This window comes from Hippocampus comes, unplaced genomic scaffold, assembly GCF_001891065.2.
Source record: "Hippocampus comes isolate QL1 unplaced genomic scaffold, H_comes_QL1_v1.1 scaffold89, whole genome shotgun sequence".
Lineage (NCBI taxonomy): Eukaryota > Metazoa > Chordata > Actinopteri > Syngnathiformes > Syngnathidae > Hippocampus > Hippocampus comes.
This window is the reverse complement of record NW_017806077.1, coordinates 12,628-24,730: the sequence shown is the minus strand read 5'-3', so window position 1 is coordinate 24,730 and position 12,103 is coordinate 12,628. Positions and strand designations below refer to the sequence as shown.

The 12,103-nt window shown below is 51.7% G+C and overlaps 1 protein-coding gene across 2 annotated transcripts in view; it reads right to left on the bottom strand.

Moving 5' to 3' along the window:
- LOC109530786 (FRAS1-related extracellular matrix protein 2-like) overlaps positions 1–10,738 on the bottom strand; it is a 71,414-nt gene extending 60,676 nt beyond the window's left edge. For both annotated transcript variants that reach the window (XM_019894682.1, XM_019894683.1), the window contains exons 1-2: positions 5,530–10,738; positions 3,762–3,851 (exon numbers count right to left, since the gene is read on the bottom strand). In XM_019894682.1, coding sequence (XP_019750241.1) covers positions 3,762–3,851; positions 5,530–10,543 — 5,104 coding nt within the window. In that variant the 5' untranslated portion in view covers positions 10,544–10,738. The remainder of the gene's footprint in view (positions 1–3,761; positions 3,852–5,529) is intronic.
- Positions 10,739–12,103: the final 1,365 nt, after the last annotated feature.

Below are 12,103 nucleotides of genomic sequence, written 5' to 3'. Positions count from 1 at the left end.
GCCGTCTGCCCCCCCCCCCCCCCCCCCGGCTCTCAGTTGGAACCCAACCCAGCTTATTTTAGGCCAGAAAACCACAGTGGGTACTGGAGCAGATGTTGGACTGTTCCACGGCCATTTGCAAGGTACATACAAAAATCGAAGTTTCTTTTCATGAACCGCAGAAACGAGTTAAGTGCCAGTGCGGAAATTCAAACCCATAACCTTTGGACTGCGGGGCAGACGAACCAACGACTAGTCCCCGACTGCTGATGCAAGTGCTACGTATTAATTCAAACGTGCTCCTGCGGTGAACCTCCCGAACCTCAGCATCGCAAGCCAAATAAAAAGCGCGTCTGTCAGTAATCACATCTTGGATGCTGACGGAGGGGATCAGAGCAGATGTGGATGCAGTTCCAAAAACACTTTAGCGGGTCAGTCCGGCCTTGTGTGTGTGTTCAAATAAACCCACCTGAATGCCCCACAATGGCGCACTGCGGTTAAGCAACCTGTTGATGCGTTACACAAACGCAGCAAGAAACCGCAAATCCTTTCCCAAAGCAGGATACTTTTATAGCCATTAAGCAGCCTTTCATCACTTCCACATCCAGCTGTGATGTTTTTATGAAAACAGTACACCACCCCTCCCCACCCTCATCACGCCAACACACTTATGCACCCGGCAAGAGTCGCCAAGCAGAGGAATTCACGAAAAGATCAACGCAAGTCACAGGTGGAACAATAAACCTCCCCGACAGGAGACATTAACATGCGTGTAATTCCCGTCTGCTGTGACTCATATTTGACAGGAGCGGCAAATAGCCCCAGCCACCAACAGCGGCTGGCTGTGTGCAAAAGGGACATGGGGGCTAAGAAAGAAATAAAAAAATGTCAAAAGCAAAAGTAATCGAAAGCCAGGCCAGTGGCATTTCCTTGGGGTTGAATAAAAAGGGGCTGTTTACTGCGACTTTGTCACCATTATTCTCATTTGCATCAGGAATTAGATGAGTAAAGACACATTTGAAGCAGCCCATTTGGGGGAAAAAAAATCCAGTGCTCTGATCAAATCCTACGAAGGAATTAGCCCAGGGATGGGCAATTTAAATGCAGGAGGAGGGCACACAAGTTTTCAGCAGTGCTACTTAGGGCGAAGGACGACGAAAATGGAGCTTTCTTGCCGTCAGTCGTATCGTCCAGCTCGTACAAATCTTTTTTTAGGCTAGCGGTGATCGGAACAGCCGAAGCTAGCGAAGCTAGCAAAGCTAACCTCGTTGTCATCCAGGTACATTTTTACTCTCAGAACCGATTTCGCTGCGAGAATTAGAAAGCCTTCTGCAAATCTGCAGACTGGAAAAGGAGAAGCCAAAAACAGCCGTGAGCAATTAGTCGACTTTTACATTTTTTCCGAGGTCGATAGAGTTAACTTGTCCGCTCGACCCACAACTCTCTTTCGCTAGAGAATTCATCCAATCAGTCGCAGGGATCGTAAATAGATGGTTGATACAATTTTTTTTATTAATTATTATTTTTCATTGAATTATTTATTAATAATTTAGTCCGTATATGACATTGGCTACGCCATTGAACGCGGGCTGCTCATGCCGTCAAAGCTGAGTCATTCTCTTTACAACTCCGTTACAGATGGAATATCATTAGAAATGCAAGCTGATCAGGTTGACAGGTCGATCCTGTCAAACAAATACATTTATGAATTAAACTCCAATGGCGCATCCGTACCAATTACTGGTCGACAGCAAGCAACCTCGTCACGCTTCATTACAGCTGTCGTGCCCAACGGTGGTGACAGATAAAAGTCATTTCACTGGGGGGGGGGGCTGTGTTTTACTCAGCTGAAATTGACGGCCGATTCAATCCATCCAACGCCGCCCCACCTCGATACCAGAGGCTCCGTCGAGGGATGCAGGGCAGCCACCCGGCAAAAGTAAATCTTATTAGGAAAAAAAATGTTCCTTCATGGCCTCATAAGCTGCAGTGGAGTCAGCGTTTAAGTCCGAGTGGACAGGTCACACCACAAAACTTATCTGCAGTCATTAATGGGCCACCATAAAGCTGATTGTGACTGCTTGACTGCTGTTACTTTGCAGCAGCCACTTTTTCTGTGGACAACAACCAGTTTTTTTTTGTTTTTTTTTACACCACTGTGGAACCCCTTCAAGTCAAATTTGGAATTTGACCTTGATTGCCAGAAAAAAATAGGCCTAAAAAAAACCTCAGCAGTCTCACACAACCTCAGATTAAAGAGCATCTAGTGTTAACTACAGTAACTAACATGTTTTGGTTTTTTTTTAGGACACTTTTAAAAGCAGGAGCACCTTCGAAAAGAGGTGTTAATCTTCCTTTTATTTGACGGTTAAATTAAGACTTGAGTTCAAGACATACGACGCGCGACAATAACACATTTTCACTTGTGGTGACAGCACTTCACGTCCCCCCACACACGTGGAAAATTTCGTTGAGCAAACAAGTATGCACCGCTGAGTTAACGCAAATGCTAACGTGTGTCTCCAACATCACATTCACATCCACAGGACAGTGTATGTAAAATTCTCAACGAGTCTTCAACGAACCTAAAATGGGGAGTGTGGGACGAAGCCGGAGGACCTGCTCAATTAAAAAGTCAACTTTTCGGAACATGACTCCTGTATAGTGTGTCTCTTTATGGTGTCAAAATGGAAACAAACTGGTTGGAAGAAAAAAAAAAAAAACCCCGAAGCATCGTATAATTAAAATATGCGGCCCAGCAAATTTGAGAAAGTGACAATTGACAGAAGAAGATGACATGAAATCAATCAGAGGCGATCTGAACTCTCTGCAAACTTTTTCGAGAAGCATTTCTCATCGGCGCCATAAGGAACCGTTGGCAAGTTTGTCAACCCGCCTGTCACCGGAGACGAGAAAAGGGCGCAGCGGGGGGGCCCGCCGGGGTGCACGTGGGAACGAGGGGGCCCCCGTGAAGGCTCGTCCTTTGTGCGGCCAAAGGACTCGCCGTCGGGCACGCTGCTTCGGCTAATCGCCCACACCGACGCGTTCGCCCGGGCTTCATCGTCTTCCTCCGTTTGCTAATTGTTCCGTTCATCACGCGGTCGCGGCGCGAGCGTGCACGATCGACAGCGAAGCCAGGTTATTAAAAATGTATGTTCCCGGATTCACGACGTACTTATTTCCCCACACGGCCGTACCGAGCTGAAGGAACTCAATGTAAATCTTCCATCTGTGCAGCCGGTGTTTACACTTAATTAAAAAACATGGTGAAGCGCGGCTGAGCGTGGCTTTACACCTGCACAGTAGAAATGAAGATCAGCTTCATTTTGCGTTTTTTGCTTGATGCAGAGGGTGGTAGGGGGATCCTCGGTTTAGCACGCCGCCAACATTTTAAGGCTACGAGGTTAGCTAGGAGGTCACAAGCAGGTACTCTCAGTTACCGCCATACGTCATTTTTTTTTTTTTGTTTTGTTTTTTCAAATTGTGTGATATTGACTTAGGGCTGCAACGAACAATTATTTCAATCTTCAATTAATCTGTTGACAAGAAGGCATGACTTCAAAAAGAAAAATCAGGGGTGTAGCCAGAAGGTTTTCAGCGGGGGTTTGGCCAGCGTGACACAATACCTCAAGTGAGTACTTGAAGGAAAGGTTGTTTGGATTCTGAAAACGGCAGGGTGCCTCGTGTCGATTAAAACTTTGTGCGACTTCTAGCGACTTGGGTACCAACGTGGCTTCTGTTTCCACGCTGGGGAACGGAGCTCCAGCCAACGGGTGACTCACCGCTGTCTTCGATGGAGAACTGGAAGACGTCGTTGGTGGCGCCGGCGCCCTCCCTCAAGACGTAGCAGATGGTCATGTCGTTGATGTCCGCTAAATAAAGAGATGCGAGAATATCAGTCGTTGTTGCTTTTGTCCTTCAAAGGTGCTCATGGCGCAAAGACTTGAAGGATGGGGTGGGGGGGGGGAGTGCTGGACACGCCGTTGTTTGCTTGACACACAGATCATTCACTAAAACTTCTGAAATGATGATTAATTCACAGCAAATAATGTATCTTATCTATGCCGGTGATGTATAGTGACAGGCAGAACAATTAAAAATGCTCGTCCGCTAGAAGGCAGGAGGTACAATTGTCCTTTGTGCCCACCTGTTGCCATTCATACAACACAACAATAGCAGGCCCACATTTCTCACTGACGAAGTACAATTGTGACTTCACTGAGAGCGGACCGTCGCTAGTTCAGTACGTTTACTTTGTGAGACATTTTTTGCTTCTTTTATTGTCTCTCCGGGCAGTTGTTTTTTTTTTTCCCGCATTCGCGAGTCGAAGCCGCTCACCTCGTCGCAACGCCCTCGTTCTGCCCCCTGAGGTCATTTGGCCATTGAATTGCGCTTCAGCACTCGAATTGCAAAGAGCAGCAGGAAATGCACTTGACTCTGTCACGACCCTTGAATCATATAAAAAAAAAAAATCTGCTCTATTCCTGAGGTTCTTCCATTCTTGCTGGACAGACTGTTTTTCACAGCTCTGACGCGGTAGCAGCCGGAGGTTTACACCCATTGCCATCTTCAATATTTGATGGCCAAGCCTTTTCCCTTCAAAGAGATCGATGCATAGAAGAGCATCGCTGCGTATTTCAAAAAAGCCCAGGAGACGGCGTCCTTATTTACTGTCTGTTTACTGGTGAAATATTGAACAGGCCTCTCGGGGAACGCGGCGGCTTGGCGAATAAAAGCCAGCCGGCGGCTGCACATGGCTGGCTGCGTTTGCATGTCGCCTGCTCCGGCGTAACTTGCGGTGTGCAAAATTGAGCGATGCGACATGACCTCCACTCTCTCCCTTTGACATATTTGCCAGTTATTTATTGCGACGCCTGTGATCTTCCCGTCTGCTCGCACAAAATGTGTCTCCAGTATGGTACAAATCACCTGCGCTACGTTCCCTTGAGTGTAATCCATTAGGCTCTCTTTGAAATTCTCCCGTGAGATCCACGGCTGCCTGAGGCGCTGGCATATTTCGGCACTCGTAATAGCAGAGGCGCTTGAGTGAAAAAAAAATAATTAATTAAGACATGGAAATCGTTCAGCATTTTTTTTTGGGGGGGGGGGCACCATAATGAAAAACACAGCAAAATACCTGTCGAAATTAAAAATCATATGATGGAGAAAAAAACATGATGTGGTTGTCTATGAATGTAGTCTCTCGATTTCTTCCCCACCCAGCCAGTCAAGAATTTCAGAACGAAGAAAATCTTTTGTTTCTAAAATTGAGAAAAACGAAACAAAACAACATTTTGGCCAGTTGCGATGTCGCAGTCCAGCTAATTCATCGGAACGTCATTGTAAACAAAGGAAATCGCCCGTAACCACACGCCCCATCTTGGCTGCGTCGTCGGATTGAAAAAACAAAACAAAACAACCCACAAGTGAGCTATTTGCATGTAAAGAAATTCACCTTCAAAGCACAAGCACCTCTCCCTCCATTTGTGACTCATTGTTAGACTCAAAACTGAAATCAATTTTTTGGAATGACCAGCAATGACTTCTTACCTTGTCTGAAAGCGGTGACCGTGGCATTCCCTTTGCTCGCGTCGATCAGGTAGCCATGCTGCGGCGGAGCGGTGATACGAAAGAGCACGGAACCCTGCGCGCTGTCTCGGTCTTCCGCTTTCAGGAACTTGTTGGTGATCACAAAGCCCAGGCGCCCGCCGTCTAGAACCCGCAACGTCGGCGCGCCCTTGTTGACCACGATCTGCGGCACGCCGTTGTCCAACGGGAGGATGCTAATCTTCATGACCTGGGGCTTTCGGGTCTCGAAGACAGTGTCCGGGAAGACGTAGAAGTCAACGTGGGTGCCATCCGTGACCGTGAAGGAAAAGCTGTCCTCGGCGCTCTCGGTTCCGTCGTGCTTGTAGCTGATCATGTTCTCGTTCAGGTCCTGCTTGGTGAAGGAGGTGACGGGCCGGGTGGTGTTGAAGAGCAGGCGCCCGTGAACGGGGATCTGGGTGACCGTGAACTTCAGGAGTCGGTCCGCGGTGTCTCTGTCCTCCACCGTCAACTCGAAGGGTGTGACGAGCTTGTTCTCGCCCTCCGTCACCACCATGCCGTGCACCGTCACCACCGGCTTTTTGTTGTCCACGTCCGCGATGGATATGCGGAAGGTGCGGAAGACCGGGTTGTAGCCGTCGGTCACTTCGAACTCGAAGCTGTCCATTTTCACCTCGTCGTCGGCGGTGTGGATGTAGTAGATTTTGTTGCCTGCCAGCTGAAGCTGCGTGAAGGACGAGATGGGCATTCCGGGCGTGTCCGTGCACTCCAGGTGGCCTCGCACCGGAGCGCGGGTGATTGTAAAAATTAAGTGCTCATCCGGGCTGTTGTGGTCGCTGGTGCTGAGCAGGTCTGTTGTCAGAGTGACCCGGCCGCCTTCTTTCAGGGACACGCCTTTACTGACCACGTAAGGGAAGACCATGTCGATGCCGCCCACCGTCACATAAAAGTATCGGTCAATTAAAGGGTTGAAGCCATCTGTCACGTCAAATTTGATGAGGTCTCGGACACCCTCCTGGCCGTTGTGCACGTAAATGATGAAACCCTGGTCCAAATCAGCCTGGGTGAAATTCATCCCGGCGGTTATGTTTTGCAGCACGCCGCTCGCCGTCGTTTTCTGCAAATAACCCTGCCCGGGCGCGTAGCGAACGACGTACGTCAGCGCGCTGTCCTCCGAGTCCAGATCGGTGGCCCTTAAAATGTTGCCGTTGATGACTTTTACGTCGCCCACTTCAACATCGAGACCGTCGTTGATCTCCATCCTGGGCGTCTCGTCGTCCACGGGGATGATCATGACGATCACGGTTTTCTGCACGCTGAACTTGCCGTCGGTGAGGAGCACGTCGAAGCTGTCCTGCGTGGTCTCCGTATCATCGTGCTCATAAACGATGCTGGAGGCCTCCCTGATCTGCTCCAAGGTGAAGTTGGACACGGGCACGGTGCCGGTGGTCAGTTGATTGAGAACAAATCCGTGCGCGGGGGGTCTGGTGATGACGAACGTGAGTTGGTCAGAAGGGACGTCGGCGTCGGCGGCGTTCAGGATGGGGGTATCGATCACGATGTTCATGCCCTCCATGACGACAAACTCCCTCATGTAAATCTCGGGCTTCTCGTCATTCGCGGGGATGATGGAAATGGGAAAAAAGTGCTTCTCTGAGAAATTGATTCCGTCGGAGCATCTGAATGTGAACCTGTCCTCTACTGGCTCCGCTCCTCTGTGGATGCTTTGAACATAGTAAATGTGATGGCGCTGAATGTCCTTGATGGTGAAAGCGCTGACAGCCACGCCGGACCTGGATTTCTCGGACCCGGGGGCCGGGGAGATATTTTCAACGTAGCCCGAAGTCGGCTGCACGATGATGGTGCACAGGAGGTCCTCGACGAGCGTGTCCATATCATCCGCGCTGATATGATGAGTCTGAATGGCATTCTTCTCACCCTCCAGGACGGAAAAGAGCTTGCCCACAAAGACCTCCGGGGCCTGGCTGTCCAGGGGCAGAATCGTCACCCGCACTCTGACTCCAGTAATCTTATTGCCTCCTACCGTCCATTCGTCAGACATGTCCGTCAGAGTTAAAGTGAAAATGTCTTCTCTCGTGGTGAAACCCAATTCGCCGCTGGTGTGGGCGTAGATCACGTGGCCGTTGATGATATCGGCCTGGGTGAACATGGCCGAAGGGACCCCTCGGACCAGAATTTGGCCGAGCGATGGCGGATCCTCCACGATAAAGGTCAGACGCAGGTCGTCCGTGTCCTCGTCTCTCCCCTGAATGACGTGACTGGTAATTTCGGTCGCCCCGTTCTCCAGGACATCGATCGAGGAGCCGATGGTGCCTGCGGGGAGGCTGATAGACGGGGTCTCATCATCAATCGGCTTGACGTTAATCTTTACGTTGATCGGTACCACGTGGACCCCGTCGCTGACGTCTATTTGGACCGAGTCTGACGTCGATTCGTCCCCGTTGTGAATGTAAGAAACTCGACCGTTGTCAATGTCCTCCAGGTTAAATGCGTCTCCTCTCATCATGTCTGCGAACATGAACCGGACGTGCCCGTGCCGAGGAGGCTGAGAAACAGTAAAAGAGATCCGTTTGCTGTCCGTGTCTGAATCCGAGGTATACAGCTCGGCGCTCGTTATGGTATGCGCGCCCCGCTCCAACACTGTAAATCCAGAGTTGGTGATCAGCGGCGGCTTGTTGTCCACAGGCTTTAGGAAGATCGTGAAAACGCCGTTGGCGCCGTTCCCGGAAACATCCTCCACCGTGTATCGGAACTGCAAAACGTGCGTGGTGATTCCCAGCTCCAGATCGGGCGGTTTGTAAGCTATTTTGTGATGGTTGATTTGAGCCTGCGTGAAAGTCGTGACTTCAACCTCGGGGTTTTCGGTCAGGACCAGAGCTCCCAGTACCACGGGGCTGTTCTCGTCCGTGTCCGTCGGCGGTCGGACGATGACGTACTTGAGGTCGCGATCCTCCGAGTCGAGATCGGTGTAGCGTAGAAACTTCTTCCGCAAGTGCGTGAGCTGATACTCGTGCACGGTCATTTGCAGCGTGGCTTCCGGGTGCATCTCAGGCGGGAGGTCGTCCACGGGGAGGATTTTGATCACGAACGAGCTCTCCTCCGACCGGTTGGGGGGCTCGTTGTCATCTTGAACACGGAACTTGAACTGATCCATGAGCGTGCGGGTGCTGTGGGGCCCGACGTGCTTGTAAAAGACTTTGCCGTCGGTCACGTCCTGCTGCAGCCATTCGGTCACCGCCTTCTCGTACATTTCCTCCTCCTCGTTGAACTTCCATGTCGACGGGTCCTCCGGGGCCTCGGCCTGGCGCAGCAGCACCTGCCCGATGGGGGAAAAGGGCGGCTGGATTACGAATTTGATGGTGGAGTCCTCCGAGTCGATGTCGGCCGCGCTGAGCATGAGGGATGAAACGGGCACCATTTGGTTTTTGAAGAGGACCAAACCGGTGTTGGCGTTGATGATCGGCGGCTCGTCGTCGGTGGGCACGACGGTGATGGGAAACAGAAACTCGACCTCGTGCGAGCCGTCCGTCATTCGAAAAACGATGTTATCGCTGTAAGTGTCGCTGCCGTCGTGCTGATAAATGACTCGGCCGGCGTTGAGGTCGGCCGGCGTGAAAAATTTCCCACCGGACCCCGAGACGGTTAAGTGCCCGTGTTTCAGGCCGTCGATCACGGAGATTTTGACCTTGTCCAGGTTGTCCTCATCACTGATTTCCAGATTTTGTGAGCTGGACAGCGGCCTGGATTGTCCCTCGTACAGCAACTGACCGGTGTTCTTGGTCACCACCGGGGCCAAGGTGTTCATGGGCTTCACGACGATCATGAAAGCGAAAGGATCCGACACGGCCCCCTCCGTGTCCACCACCTCAAATTCCAGCTGGAAAATCCGCTCGCTGTCTGAATCCACCGCGGGGGGCTTGTAGGCGATTTTGAAGTCTTTGAGGTCACCCTGATAAAAGGACGTTATGGGTAAATTCCTGTCGTCCGTGCTCACGATGTAGCCCTCCTCGTAGGACAGTGGCGACGTGATGTTGAAAATTAACTCATCGGGGTCCGACTCGGCGTCCTCGGCGGCCAGCATGTCGCCGGTGAGTGCCGTCATCACGAACTGGTCCACTTCCATCATCATCATGGCCAGGAAGCTGGGCTTGGGTGGCGTGTTCTCCTCGCCATCTTTAATCCTCACCAAGATTTGGAAGAACTCCTGCTTGAGAAGGTTGCCCTCCTTGTCATGAAGCTCCACCACCATGGGGATGTAATCTCTGCTCGGCGACTTCAAAGGAAACGTGTGCCGGTAGCGGAGGTTCATCTCGATGAATTCCTCGCAGTCGGTCATTCCCGTGGCCAGGTTGCTCTCGTCGACCAAGACCCCATACCGGGGCAACGCGCCTTCTCTGGTCAAGGGGGTGATCCTGCACCGCTGTGCCAGCATGTCAAATGTAAATTCCAAAACGCGCCTGTCGATGGGGTTGCTGGTGCCCAGCACCTTCTCCACTGTGAGCGGCATGTTTTTGGTGAGCACCTCCAGCTGTGTGAAGACCACCTCCACCTCCATCATGAAAGGGATCACAACGGTGTCGGTCTGCGTGTCGTACCTGAGCTGCAGTCTCACCCGGTCCCTGGCTGGACTCCGCGAGCCAAAGTGGGAATACTTGACATCGTTGGGGCCAAATTCACACAGGAACTTTTTGGGGGTTAAGGTCCCGGGCCTCTGGGACAGAGGGTCATTGTCCAGCACGGTGATGCTGCACCTGTCACCGGGCTGAACTTGAACCACCAGGTCGTTGATGGGGTCCACAAAGGCTGACCTCCCGAAAGGCACGCGGATGCCGTTGTTGGCCACCAGCACCGTGTCCTCGGACAGCTCGGACCTCAGCGCGTAGGACAGCCCTCGGTCGTTCCCAAACTGCGCGTCGCTCGTGGCGGTGAGGACAAGCGCCAGCGTGAGAAAAGCCGCGCCGGACGCGTGCGCGCGCGGAGGAGGCACTGCACCCATTTGGAGCTGGAGAGAGTAGACGCGGTTTAACTTTGCACCGCGTTCGCGCACACGCACATTCACACACACGGGGACTCACGCACACACGAGCACGCACACAACTAAAGTTGAAGAGTCACACGGCGTCGCGCAGCCCCCACCACCAAGGTGCACCATTCTCCCGCAGCGTCTGTGCACTGGCGAGCCAAACTTCATGCTCGCTGCTCTTGGAAGGAGTAAAGCGCGGCCGCGCCCCCCTCGCATCCTATTGGCCGCCGTCACGGGGGCAATGTGATTGCACGGAGAGGAGATGAAGACTCAACGCGTCAATTCTGTCACATCCGGCATCTTTCCACTTGGGTCTGTGTGGAGAATTCCCCTCACAAGCAACGTATTTGCGTTGAAAGACGAGGGCTGAAGAAAAGGTCTGCAAGTTGAAAACTTTGTCTCCCTCTTTCGGCGAGAAGCGCTCATGACAGCTTTTTAATGAACGCATATTCTTGACCTTTCTCGACTTGCTCTCCAATGTGCAAAAAGAAATGGATAGAACAAAATAAGTCGATGGGGGGCGGGGTGAAATGACCCCCCCCCCTCCTTTTAAGTACATGAACACAATCAAATAGAAGATGCACCGATATGGATAGCGACACATATTGATGATTGTGGGTGAAGTTTGCGTCCCATCAAACTCTGCGTTATTTATCATGCGTTTCAGGCTAAGTGCACAGAAGCATAAAATACAATTCACGCCGAAAAATGTCAGGAAGTAGGACCATATCTGCCACTCGAAGCGTAAACACGCTCAGGGAGGTATTCATTTAACGATATGTTTCTGGTGCAATTTCACCAGCATGACGCAAAATACCCCCCCCCCCCGGGTTATCATTTTAAGTGAACTTCTTCATAACTCCCAACACCTTATTAAGACCTAAAAGCAAGTGAAAACTGCCTGGTAAAAATAAGTGCTTTGAGTTTTTGCAGTGAGGCCCCAAGATGTCAGCCACTTCCTTCAGCGACCCCCGTGCGCCCGCCCGTCCGTCAGCGGAACATTAGCGGAACATGCTCCTGACGCACAAACAGCCCGGTCATGACCGGCCATCAGTCTGCAGCGGCGATGATGAAAAGCGAGCGGACACCCACGCCGAGCAGCAGAGCAGCGGGGCAGGTCAAAGTGAGCCGTAAAAATATCAAACGCCAGTTTGAAGCATCATCCACATTACTGAGCCGGGTGAGGGGAGGGCAGGTGCGCCTTGAAAAGTAGAAAAATGGCTGGTTTGGTATCGGCGGGCAGTCGCAGAGGGCAGACGGCAAAGAGTGACGGTCGCAACTGTCCCTCCGCGTTTGCTTCGCTGTGCAACTGTCGGCCGTCCGCGTCATTGTGTTTCGTGCCCTCCGGTACCTCGTCGAATTTGACCGCTGCCATCACGAGTCACCCCCTGACCCCATTTGGATGCTTTTCATGTCATCCTGAGGCAAAAACAGTGCTGGACCGTGTTGATAAATGCGGGAGGGGCAGCCCTGATGAACCCATCGATCAACAAAGAGGTGATGATGAGAGCCGGGCAGTAGGCGGGGGACACC